Raw genomic sequence first — 12704 nt, 5'->3', positions numbered from 1 at the left:
GTTTTGATAATGACAAAAGGAAATCAAAGTTAAGGTTAATTGTTATCTAACGAGCTTAAACAAGTTTGCAGGAAAGTCTTAACTGTGGTTAGGCAGGTGAAAAATCCTAAGGGGCGGTAACCTTAGGTCCTAGGGGGTGGTAACCCTAGGTGGAGGAGAAATCCTAAGGGGAGGTAACCTTAGGTCCTAGGGGGAGGTAACCCTAGGTGGAGAAAAACCCTAGGGGGTGGTAACCCTAAGTCCTAAGGGTGGTAACCCTAGGCGGAAAGTCTAGTCGGTCTGGAGGACCGGACTGACATCAGGTATACTCTCCTGAGTGGAGTAGGTGAGGGCGCGTTCCCCGGAAGAGAGAACAGTAGGTGTCGGTTCGACCTAGGGTTTCCGGTCAGAAATCTGAAGTCAGAACCGGACAGTCCGTGACTGTCAAACTTTCACATTATTATGTGTATTGTGTGTGCTAACCTTGTTTTGCAGGATATGTAGTTGGATTGTGGAGATATCTAAATTATTTTCGATCCTACAATTGGTATCAGAGCTCGGACTGCCAGAAGGTTTAACCGTCGACTGTGCACAAGAGTTATGGTCTGATTGAACCATGTGGGTATAATATTGACCTCGAACAAAGAAAGTGGGGGCTCCTATATTCGGATCAAGAGGACGAGACACTAGGCAGGAAGTCCTAGCTGCGGCTAGGCAAGGAAGTCCTAGTAGGTCGGGTGGACCGAGGGGCAGGAAGACCTGGTGGGTCAAGGATCGGATGTGAAAAGCCTGTGGTCCTTTGTTTGAGGTGGGGATTGTTGGGGTTGCAAGGTTGCAAACATAGTCCCACATTGAAAACACATGGGAAAGATCATGGGTTTATAAGAGAAAGATATCTTCATTGGCATGAGGCCTTTTGGGGAGAGCCCAAGAGCAAAACCATGAGGGCTTATGCCCAAAGTGGGCAATATCATGACATTATGGAGATATCTAAATTCTTTTCGATCCTACATCGGCGACTAAGATATGTGTGAGTGTTGCGTTCAAACCTTCATGAAACCTTTTCTAGGATTCACTCTGTAAGTACCCCGGGTTAGTTTTGATGTGATCAACCAAGTTAAGTTATGTCTTGTTGTGTTTAATCCTTGTATCTAAGTGTGCAAGAACTTAGGAACACAAGAAGTTGAGCGGAAGATGCAACTAGCGAGAAAGATGGCATGGGAAGGGAGTCGACAGGCTCGGTGCGTCCGAAGGATGAGGTGCTGTGAAAGAGTACTATGATGGACGAGAAGGAAGCATGCAGCATTCGAAGTGATGAGAAACCAGAACAGAAAACTGCTCGAGGAGAGAAGGCCAAAGTTGGGTTCGGATGAGCTCAACTCTGGATGGCCGAAAAATCACTCAAGCGATCAGAGCGGAAAACCGGATAAGTCAACAGGAGTTGACATTGTCCAAGCCCCTGGGGTTAGGGCGTCCGAACCAGTTTGGCGCCGATCAAGCATCCTCGAAGGAACGTCACAGTGGATCACTCTTCGAGTCCACGTCAGCACCGGTTCGGACTCCCAGACATGGTCCAGATGCCCGGACATGAAAAAAGTCTATCTTCGTACCGTTACATAGCCATTGTGAGCAGATAAAGCGCACAGTTAGAGTGCTCGAAGTGGGTTAAGGCGCCTGAAATTACCACGTCAACAAACGACTAGTTTCAACTAGTGGACTATAAATAGAATCTTGATCTTCTTCATTCATAACAACACTCATTGTAATCAAGTTTTCTTATTTTTCATTTGTCTGAACTAATCAACCTGATCAATTTTGACCCAAAGATGATTACATCAACAATAAATTCAAAATATTTTAATGTGAAATTTTATTTACAATCTTACAACCCCACCTATCTCAAAAACAAGAACAAGCTTAATTAACAAGCCTAATTAATATAAAACATCAAGCTTATCCAACAGAGTTGACCAAACTATATACACAGTTGTTGATTTCCTTCTTCATACAAAAAAACACGACAGATATAAAAAAAAAAAGTCGATTCACATTGACGACGATCATAAAAAATGGAACTCTTTAATCTGATCATTTGCGCAATTGCCTTCACGTCTGTTTTTCGGTCTTATTGATGATCGGAATGCCGTTGATCGGCGGCGGTGGAATCGAGGAGCAAGTCGTCGAAGGAGCCGAGCAGGTAAACCTCTTCGGCAGCGACGTCGGCCGAAGCGGCAAGGAGGCGGCGGAAGAGAGGGACGGGGCAGGGGATGCGGAGGACGCCACGTTGCCCGTACCCGAACTCGGTGGCAGAGAGGTGAAGCAGTTCAAGGAAGGGCTGGCGGCTGAGGAGGTCGGCGCGGACTTCGAACCGCTCCATCTCCTCGCCCACGCGCACCGGCACGTGGCCTTTCGGCGGTCGCCGACGACGCCGTCTCAGGCTTTCACGGACGTTGGGGGCGGAGGGGCACGAGGAGTCCGCCACTTTGGACGGCCGCCGGTTCATTTGGCCAAGGGGGGCTGAGCTCTGTTTTGCTCATGAAGGTGGTAGTCAACTTATAGGGAAGAATGAGGATAACTTTGTAACAAAATTCAGTAATAATAAACCTATCAGAATTAATTAAAATATTATTAAAATAATTCTAAGTAAACCTATTATAATCGCCCAACAGTTTGCATAAAAATTTTTAATATAAATCATTTGATGAAAATTACTTAAAATATCTTTAACCAAAACAACTTCAACAACCTGTTAATTTTCTTTCCATCATGTTTAGTTTAGACGAAAACAATTACTCCAAAAAAAAAAACAAAAAGAAGATATTTTATTATAATAATTAATCATTGAAATCAGTATGAGTCCAACGCCGAATCCAACAAAGATACATGCGATCTGATTGTGGATTCTTGTACCTACTCCTTTTGACACCCAACGAACACTTGGCGCATTACATCACAGGAAGAACACAATTACCGATTTTTTTCTTCAAAAAATGATTTTATAAATAAAGAAGAAGAAAAATCTAGAAACCACGAATCTTGTTCACTGAAACAAGACACTCACCGATCAAAAGCTGAAGTTAACAAAAATGAATAAATAAAAATACAAAAAAAGGACAAATAGGTGGGGCGGAAATTCTTGGCTCCGTAGTCGACTCGGTACGGCGCCCGTGACCGCACCACGTAGCGGTCGTACAGCTTGTGATACGGACAATTTTCTTTCTATTTTTTATTTTATTTTTTTTTAAAAAAAATAGCATGACGACAAAGCTAGTTGGTAGTTTAAAGTGGAATTCCCACACAGCGAGGGTTTTTTTTATTCTTTTCAAATAAATCCAAAATACAAGTTATGCATTAATAAGATTCAAATTGAGCTATAATCCTGCGCCACATTGTTTAGGAGCCGATCCCCTTGACTTATCTATACCACTCGACCAAATAGACTCGCTTGAACCACTTGGCCCAATTCCCACGCATCGACCATCAATTGACCTGTGTATTTCGATAACAATTTCGCGAAGAATTTTGATATCAGAAAGCAATAACCAAGCCCCATGATCAAGGAATAGTTGAAAAGTCCTTGAAAGTATGTGGCATCCACACAACAGATTGTATATAGATTCTAACATATACTTCTAAGACAAGCTCTAGAAACTCAACCCAAGAGAACAAGAAAAAGACCTTCACTCACTACTACATCGAACACCAAATGGAACAACTTTTATAAACAGAAGCCTAAACATAGAAAACACAATGCAATGACATGTACACGAAGGCCATGTGTTTTGGAAGGTAACTTCTATTCTCTTCTTTAAGGCAAGATTTCTCCGACTCCTGTAAGAATTAATCAACAAACTTGAGTTAGATTGGCAACGTTCATCTAAGATTGAATGAACGGAATATGAACATCAGGGAAGCAGTGGATGTTTACTTCAAAACGACGTCGTTCTCAGTGACTGTGAGCGAGCATCTTCAAATTGGTCGCCGCCCTCAAACTTGTCGTTCGTCAAGCATTGTGGAATGAAAGCTGTGTATATCGCTTCCATGTTTGGGATCTCCTTCTTACCCTGGGATGCAACCTCTAGTGGATTGTGGAAGAAGGCGAGGTAGAAGTGCTTTTGGCACACATAGGCGAAGATGAAAGAGGCCACAATGATAGGAATTAGTAAGGGAGCATAGAAGAATTCCCTCAACAAGCCAATGTAACCGAACATGGTGACTTGATAGACGATGAGAGATGCGATAATCCGTAAATACATGTGAGGCCACATCTGGCCGTAGCTCTCGTAACTTGGGACATAAACTTTGAGAGCCTAAGTCAGAAGAAAAAAAAGATCATATTAGTAATTCAACGCTCGAGTAGGAGTCAGTTAGGATCAAACTAATGCTCACCTGATTCCGAGCAATCAGCCAACCAAGGCCAAAGTAAACCACTCCGAAAGGAATGATTATAGGTGCTATTACTGAGTAACATAGAACAATAGTGACGATAAGCATGTCATTAGGAATCCTAGTCGCATAGCCGAAGTCGCAAGGTGCCCAAGCCTCTTTAACCTCAGCTTCCGTTTTGCAAAGGTATCTCTTTTTCAGATGGAAGATGATGAGAGGAACAACACGCGATAGTTCAAGTCCATAGCCAACAAAGAATCTGAGATCCAATCAAGCGTTTAAAGAGGAACGACACATTTAATTGCAACAGGAAAGCTACTATATTATTAAATATTGTAAGAAATTTACGAGGAAAGGGCAAGAATCATACTTGAGAGCGACGTAGGTGAGGAAGAAAGTAGCACTTTTAGGCAGACTCTCTCCGAGCAGGCTGGTAATATCTCCAGGGTGATTAACAAGAGTCTTTAGTGAATCAATCAATGCACCGCCAATTGTTACTCCAAGGAAGACATTGAAAACTATGAAGTAGAAGTACTTCCCAGAGGTAGCTCGCACTACATGACTCTCGGAGGGTATCCCTTCTGCCTTTGACAGAAACATAAGAAAAGATGGTAGTAAAGCCATGAATACAATGAGTGCAATCTGAGGCAGGTAAGCTTCCAAGACAGTTCTAATCTCTGGTTGATCCACAATCTTCTTCGTAAAGGGCAGGTACTTCTTCAAATTTTGCACAGTTGTAAAACCAGAGACGAATGCAATGGGGATCATGTAGAAGCAAACAGTAAGGAAGACTATCCCGTAAACACCTAGAGATCTTATCCGTCTCTCATAGAACTTCTTCGGCAAGTTTGTCCATATTAACTGCCGTGGCTCGGGAGCTTCTATTACCGTCCATCTATCAATTTTCTGAGAATGAATTGTCTGGGCAGCAGAGGCAGCAGCAGGCTTGCTATTGAAGAAAACTATGGCTGCCTGTTTTTGTTTCTCTCTCAGGGTGGTACTTTGTTCAGCCTCTAATTTTGGTACCAATTCCTTTATTTTCTCATTGCAGTGTTCAATGGTGTCGACTTTTTCGCCAGTGAGACCGAGAAAGCCTATTCTGTTTGTTGGCCTCATACCCTCAGGATTGCCTGTAGTTTTCGACTTTGCATACACTGCTTCTGCTCGAGCAAGTTTCTTTTTGTAACCATCGATCTCTGCCCAAATTTTATCAGCCTGAAAGAAATAGATATGAAACAATGAGAAGTGTTTTAGATAAAATCAAAACATACCTATGCAACGTAGGTATACCTCTTTGTTATCCGTGACAACCATGGACTTGTAAAATGTTTCCGGGTGAAGTGATCTAAAGTATGATTCCACATGATCCTTCATAGATTGACCTGCCGCAGCTGCTGGTATGTCTCTCACCAATACTGCAAACTCTTCGGGTCTTACTTCTGGACTTATTTTCGCTCCAGCTCTTAGATCAGTGACATGTTCATATGCTTTCCATAGCACATAGTACGTTGCAAAAGAAACCCAATATATCCCAAGTAAAAATGCCCATAACCTAGGACTTCTCTTCTGGTATAGTCAAAACAACAAAAGACCGAACACAATACAGGTGAGAAATCACTCTTGATTTGATCTACGGAGGCCTACAACTTGGCCATTATCCTCAAGACGAAAGGTTTTAGTATCTGAAAATGAGCTTGAATGTGAAACTAATACATATCACATAAAATAAGTTATATATGGTTGAGATGAGATTTTTTTTTGTTGTTGTTCATGTAAATACGTGCATAGAAGTGGTAATGAAGTTGTATTGCCTAATAAACTTCAATCTGCGCAAGTTAGACACTTTGATACGGGCATTGCAACACTCCCTAACCTGAAGATGAGTGAAGGATTGAACACCAACCATGGCTTAACAAAGGGAGTTGTATACTTGCATTGTATTGCCTAATAAACTTCAATCTGCGCAAGTTAGACACTTTGATACGGGCATTGCAACACTCCCTAACTTGAAGATGAGTGAAGGATTGAACACCAACCATGGCTTAACAAAGGGAGTTGTATACTTGCATTAGACAGTGAAATCACAAGAACAATACCAAGGTCGAGTAAATGAAAAGATAATCCATGTCCGGAAGTTTAGTACAAGAACTGACTCGACATTAGTGTGGACAATTAGAATTTAGTACCAATTAAGTCATAGAGCTACAAGAGAAGAAGTCAAATAAATGATTGAGGATCATTTGGAATAATGTTCTCTTCCTTTATGTTTCTTTTCTAGTTGATTTTGGCCATTTTAACTTCTCACAAACAAAGTGCACTAGCATCCTATATTTTCCTAAAGATTTTGCACTAAAAAATAATGCCAATACGATCGAGAAGTCTTCCACTTCAAAATAATGCACATTAAATTAATAAAACATGTAAATCGAAAGAGACCAATATAGCTTACATTGACATGCCCCATGGTCAATTTGTCAAGGTTCTTGAAGCTTCCCTCACTATTGCTATCCGTGGAAAATGGTGCAGGTTCAGTTGAAGCCACTGGAAGAAGAATTGGCAGCAGAACAATTCCAGAGAGAACCAGTATCGCTAAGACTGCATGAATAAATGAACAAATTACTTGAGATGATCCCATGACTGATGGTAGCATTTCTCATAGAGTCATTCAACAAATCCAGTGAGATATCTTTAATTTCCTGCTTTGCTAATTCTCGCAGAAAGCGACGACAGAAAATCTCCAAGACAATTTATCAAACAGTTCATAGTTGACATCTATATATAATTGAAACTTGACGACTTATTTAACATACTTGGCATGAATGGCATGAACTACTATTTAATGACCAGAAAAGGATTCATGGATCTAACGATTCGACTAAAAAATAACAAAGAGATTGCATGGAGAGAAGAGGAAATCCTAACACATACACAATCTATAACAACAGGATTGTCTGTGTTGACAGAGTCAAACAGATTCTTGGATGATGATGAATCTAAAACACAAGGTCAAGAAAAATAAGACAGACACAAAAGTTGGCTTGAAAGATGCAAACTTCCACTCGTAGGCCATACCGGAGCCGACGAACACGAGGTAGACGGCGGCGTCGACGCCGGCGGCGGCGATGACGTCGGCCTCGGAGGCTCTCACGGCCTCCCTGATCCACGCCAAGGGATTCCTAGTGCCGATCCGCCCTTCCAGGGGGTCCAAGCCGCGGAGGATGCGGTTGGGATAGTAGATGACGGCGTTGCCGGGCTTCCTCTGCAGCCAGGTGAAGGCCAGCATCAACACCACGAAGATTATGAACGACGTCCCCAGGGACGTCACGAATGAGCTAAAATCCATCCCTTATTTTTTTTTCCTACTCTCCTCCTCCCACTTCCTCCCTTCGCCTTCCCTGTTCAACTGTGCTATCTACTACTCTTAAAGATCTTTCCTTTTTCGAAATAAAGGCTCCTGAAAGTCTGAAAGTGGTCGTTCGCCTCTTTGTTTCCTTTTTTATATTCTTCTTCTCTCTTCCACACTGCACAGGAAATATTATTTGTGTGGCAGGAGAATGGAAACCGTGTTCTCTTTGCAGCTCAACATGCTAATTATTAGTAGCTAAGCAACGCCATTTCTTCTTCTTCGAGTTCGTGGGTTTCAATCAATGAAGAGGTGAGCTGGGATGAAGATCGATGTTGATGGGACGATGACGATCCGCTTCCTGTTGAAAAGGATTCGAGTGCAAAGCAAAGCCCAACCAATTTTAGCTGCTCGCCTAAATTACCCATGTAGCCCTGAGACAACACTCCTTTCTCAAATGCCACTAGCTTAATTAGTGTCCAACATGTCTGGCATGGAGATCTTCAACACTCGACCAAGAACAACTGGCCAACAAACAAACAAACACCATTTGATAAGGAAGATGCGAAAAGAAAATCTCATAGTTCATTGGAAGTATCCAGCTCAGATGTTCCCCGAACAGGGTATACTGGGGATACGGTAATTTTAGAATCCACCCCGGAGGACACGCGGCGGCACCGCGTGCCCTGCCGACACAGGTGGTCTGACCCTTCGGTCAGCCGAGACCAGCGGTTTGCCTCTCGCACGGGGCCGAAGCGGGCGCCGTGTCGTCCACGCGTGCGTTTCGCAGATCGTCTACGCCCCGATATAACGGCGCACGGGGCGCGTAGCGGCAACGTGGTCCGCTGGGAAGGCCCGGTTCACTTGTCGGCCGGCTCGGGGCGAGAGAATCCGCTGTCGCGCAGTTCGCCGGCGAATTTGGAAAACAATGGGTGTTATTTTGGCACGTGGGCGTTAATTTTCAGTAGTTGATACGGTTGGTTTAATCTGGTGCCTGCTGTTGCGGGAAATATGTGAACATCGGCATTCATGCATGTGACTGGATAACTATTCGACGGGTAGATGTAATTGTCTGGGCCCGTTTCCAACTAGATTGTTAAATATTTAGTTGATTGTAAACAAAAATTAAATAACCGTCGATGTAATTGTCTTGGCCCATTTCCAACGAGATTTTTAAATATTTAGTTGATTGTAAACAAAAAAATTATATATTCTAAATAAGCGAACATGTAATTAGTTGACAAATAAAATTTCTTTATTTAATAAAGCGTAAAGATTAAGAAGCTCATCGGATCCAAAAGCGGAAAAAATAGTGCATTGGACATATGATTTTATAATTGATTGGACGAAAATTCCTAACTAGAAAAAAAAAATTAAATGGTTCTGCATGTCAAAAGGAATATTAACAATCGGATGAGAGAAATCCTAGGGTAAATATTTTGACGCACAAGTTAATAATCGAATCAAATACAATGAACAATAAAATGAATAGTAACTATGGATGCGTAAAATAACATAGCATCGCATACCTACATCTATAGGTAAAAACTCCCTTTTATAGTATTAATATTTATTTATGCACGAATCTCAAAGTATTTTCAAAAAATGATAAATCATAAAGATGTTTTGACATCTTTCCTGAAATAGACTTGAAATATCTAAGTTTGACAAGATGGAAGTTTCTAGTGTACAACTTGCATATGAAATATTCTCTGTCATCCGTGGCATAAAATGTCAAAAAGGAATGTGAGACCGTTGAATTGAAAGGCCCTTAATATGCTTAACTGCAAATCGATCGAGTCCTTCCTGTAATTCGATCGGCTGTCGCTTGTAAGAGTAATTAGGTCGGATTTAAGGAATGTTGTTGGGGACTTGTCCTTCACTCGACCTCTCCATTTAACTAAAAAGTTCAGTCAGACCGAATGTCTAGTTTGTCGAATCAGAACATAGGTCCAATCAACTAGATTACTTGGCCGAAATAGCTAACCATGTTATCCCCGAGTGATGAAGAAGACTTGGCTCTGGAAGGTACTAACTTAGCTTAGATTTTCATCAATACTGAGGAACTCAACATCCGACCAACCCAATGATCTAATCGGATAACCTCTTGGATGGGGCAATCGACCGCACTAGCTCCAATGGTTGACCCCTCCTTGACTTTGACCTCCATGTCAATCGGACTCTTGGACTTTGACCCAACTCAAGGGCCCTACCTTATCAACCGTATCACAAGTCTCTCCTTCAAGTATAGTCAAAAGAGACTACAAACCTGACTGACTAGACACTTGTGTTGTTTGTCTCCCGTGTCCTCCATCAAACGTTTATTCTTTGTATGATCACTCGGCTTGAGCCGATGTTATACTTAGCTGCAGGTGCTTCTGGAATCCTATGTTTCCCTATTGGACGCTTATTCTTTGTATTGTCACTCAGCTAGAACTGACATTACTCTAGCGCCTAGGAAATAGGGCCACCACTTACTAATAAATGCTCAATATGATTAGCACATCTTTTTATCATAAGTTTTCTTATTGTCTCTCATCCCTCATAAATATAGCTTGTGTCTTGTTGACACGCATCGCACGCCTACGTTAAAGAATATTCTATGTGAAAGGTGACTGTTAATATTTGATGTGATTGTTGGTCGTTTAAATTTAACGATATGGATTAAACATCTCCTCCTTTTTTATGTTTGACAATACGTTTAAGTTAGGCTCATCAACTAGCCTCAACTACTTCTTCATGTCAAAGTATAAATGAGGGTTTCCTTCATTCTCCCCCTTACCAAGAGGATAATCTTCCCCTTTGGATAAATGAAGGTTTTCTAATTTAAATCCTACATTCTCTCCCTTTAGCATACATCAAAAACTCTCCCCCTGAAGAGTTATCCATATGTTATTCATAACCTCACAACATCACAATGAAGGTATCATACCCTTCATTGTCTCCAAATACAGAATACTTTTCCTAGAGCATATTCTTATCATCCAATGCTCATCCTAAAGCATTCACAACAATAAAGGTTTCTCACCTTCCATTATTTCCTTGTTCGGAAAAAAATCTAATCTATGTTTTTAAGGAGTAGCTCCCCCTCAAAACATGCTCAGCCATTATACCAAAAATGACTTGAAATTTCTAAACCTTTAGGAAATCCGAAATTTAAAGTTTTAAGGTTCAAAATTGAACTTTGAAACTAAACATTATTCTAAACTCCAGCTTAGTCTTCTTTAACCAATCCTTTCTTGTTTCATTAAGAAAATTACCCTTAATTATATATAAATATATTTCTTAGGGTTAAGGATGGTTAACACAACTAAAATTGGCATAATGGACTAAAGTCAGACCAACACAGCCAAAATTAGCTTTTTTAATCGATTGAAATTGGGATTCAATCGATCAAAGTTATCTCATCGATCAACTAATCGATTCCGCGAGGCTCTGCTGACAGGAATACACTTGATCAATCGATCAACTGATTGATTTCGTGAGGCTCTACTCACGAAAACCCTAGTTCAATCAATCAACTGATTGATTGAACACTTCAAATAATCAGCTGATTGATTGGGTTTCTGATTTTCTAAAATTAGCTTTCGGTCGAATTTCGAAAATTCCTAAATAATTCTACGTTTCTCCAAAAAATATAAAATTTTACATAGATATTATTTAATCCATATATTTTCATAGAAAAATAGTTTCCTGAGAAAATATATCTCATTTTCAAACATTGACATAAAGTTAGAAACTCTTGAAAACTTCAATGTTTCTTTCAAACTTGTGTCTAACTATACAATGATGATTACTATCAAAAGATAACCTTTACCAAGATTTTTCAAAGTATTTTTGAAATAATTTTCAAAATCAATTTTCAACCATGTCCCTTAGGTTAAATGCACATGACTTATACACTAGCTTTTCTAATGATTAGATGGCACATAACTATGTGTTTTGATGAAACCAAAACTCAAAAATATACACTAAATCAACATCTTGAGTTATGATCATCCTTCTAACAACTCACTTGTATTTAATGTGCACTAAAACACATACAAGTCAACTTATGGTCTTTGTGAGATGTAGATATTGGTTTTTACCCTAATCTAAGGTATCATACATATCTTGTTGGTGCAATCGGCCTAGGTTTGATCGGTATTTTGATGTGTGTGTCAAGAGTTTAAGTTAGGCTTTTATATGTGTTTGATATGTGTTTGAGTATTGCAGGACTTGGTGAAACATATGAAGAACTTGGTGCGGTCAAGCTTGGGAAGCTCATCCAAGGGCTCGGATTCTTGAGTCAATGAAGGATGGTGTGGAAGACATCTGAGGGACTGAGGGATGAGGAGCAATGGAGTGGAGCTGAGGGAAGCGAACTTTAAGGCAACGTGAAGGATGGCACGGAGAGAAGCCGCGGGCTCGGGTGCATCTGAGGGACGAAGGCCGAGGAAGAGGGCTTCAAAGGTGACTCCAGAAAGGATGAGTATGAGTGAATGTAAGGTACCAATCGATTGGTACTTAAACCAGTCGACTGGTCCGAATTCACGAAGAGCACAGAAAGGTTTTGTACTCGTTGGCTATGGGAATCAGTCGACTGGTACATAGCCGTTAGTAGAATCGTGAATTCTGTAGAGTGTCATTGGCTGTGTCCAACGGTCACACCAGTCGACTGATGCATGGATTAGTCAACTTGTGTCAGGTTGAGTTGATATGATAATCAACTCTCTCCTCTTATTTATAGGTAGTTTTGGGGCATGAAGGAGGTTACTCATGCTTGTTGAATAACTCCTAAGGCTCTGCTCAAAGCTTCCAAGTCTTCTCTTCCTCTCCAAACCTAAGTGTTTATCTTGTAAAAAGGAAGAGACCTTTGTGAGAGGTTTGCTCCACTAAGAAGGAGTAAGATCTAGCTGGAGATTGTCGGGGACTAATCTACCAAAGGATTAAGGGTTCGTCCACCTCAAGGACACGTCATGGAGTAGGAGTAAGCAATCTCCGAACCACGTAAAAG

At 41.0% G+C, this 12704-nt stretch overlaps 2 protein-coding genes across 2 annotated transcripts; both read right to left on the bottom strand.

The window, feature by feature from the left end:
• Positions 1 to 1832: 1832 nt before the first annotated feature.
• Positions 1833 to 2526, bottom strand: LOC122040130 (auxin-responsive protein SAUR71-like). The gene has a single exon (XM_042599480.1). The coding sequence runs from the start codon at positions 2480 to 2482 to the stop codon at positions 2105 to 2107; it is 378 nt and encodes a 125-aa protein (XP_042455414.1). The 5' UTR covers positions 2483 to 2526; the 3' UTR covers positions 1833 to 2104.
• Positions 2527 to 3531: 1005 nt separating this feature from the next.
• Positions 3532 to 8250, bottom strand: LOC122042575 (CSC1-like protein ERD4). Its single transcript, XM_042602752.1, has 7 exons — positions 7438 to 8250; positions 6815 to 6960; positions 5656 to 5931; positions 4736 to 5580; positions 4369 to 4624; positions 3908 to 4289; positions 3532 to 3810 (listed from the first exon to the last, which is right to left on the bottom strand). The coding sequence occupies exons 1-6, from the start codon at positions 7706 to 7708 to the stop codon at positions 3909 to 3911; spliced, it is 2175 nt and encodes a 724-aa protein (XP_042458686.1). The 5' UTR covers positions 7709 to 8250; the 3' UTR covers positions 3532 to 3810; position 3908.
• Positions 8251 to 12704: the final 4454 nt, after the last annotated feature.

The sequence above is a fragment of the Zingiber officinale genome, chromosome 2A (assembly GCF_018446385.1).
Source record: "Zingiber officinale cultivar Zhangliang chromosome 2A, Zo_v1.1, whole genome shotgun sequence".
NCBI lineage: Eukaryota > Viridiplantae > Streptophyta > Magnoliopsida > Zingiberales > Zingiberaceae > Zingiber > Zingiber officinale.
Note: the sequence above shows the minus strand (reverse complement) of the source record. Positions and strands in the feature narration are given on the sequence as shown.

Bases quoted from the DNA above. Each gene is read 5' to 3' on its own strand.
- LOC122040130 (XM_042599480.1), bottom strand. From the start codon at position 2,482: ATGAACCGGCGGCCGTCCAAAGTGGCGGACTCCTCGTGCCCCTCCGCC.
- LOC122042575 (XM_042602752.1), bottom strand. From the start codon at position 7,708: ATGGATTTTAGCTCATTCGTGACGTCCCTGGGGACGTCGTTCATAATC. The intron at 6,961-7,437 runs GTATGGCCTACG...TTATTCATGCAG, and splicing joins CCTCGTGTTCGTCGGCTCCG to TCTTAGCGATACTGGTTCTC. The intron at 4,625-4,735 runs GTATGATTCTTG...ATTGGATCTCAG, and splicing joins CTCACCTACGTCGCTCTCAA to ATTCTTTGTTGGCTATGGAC.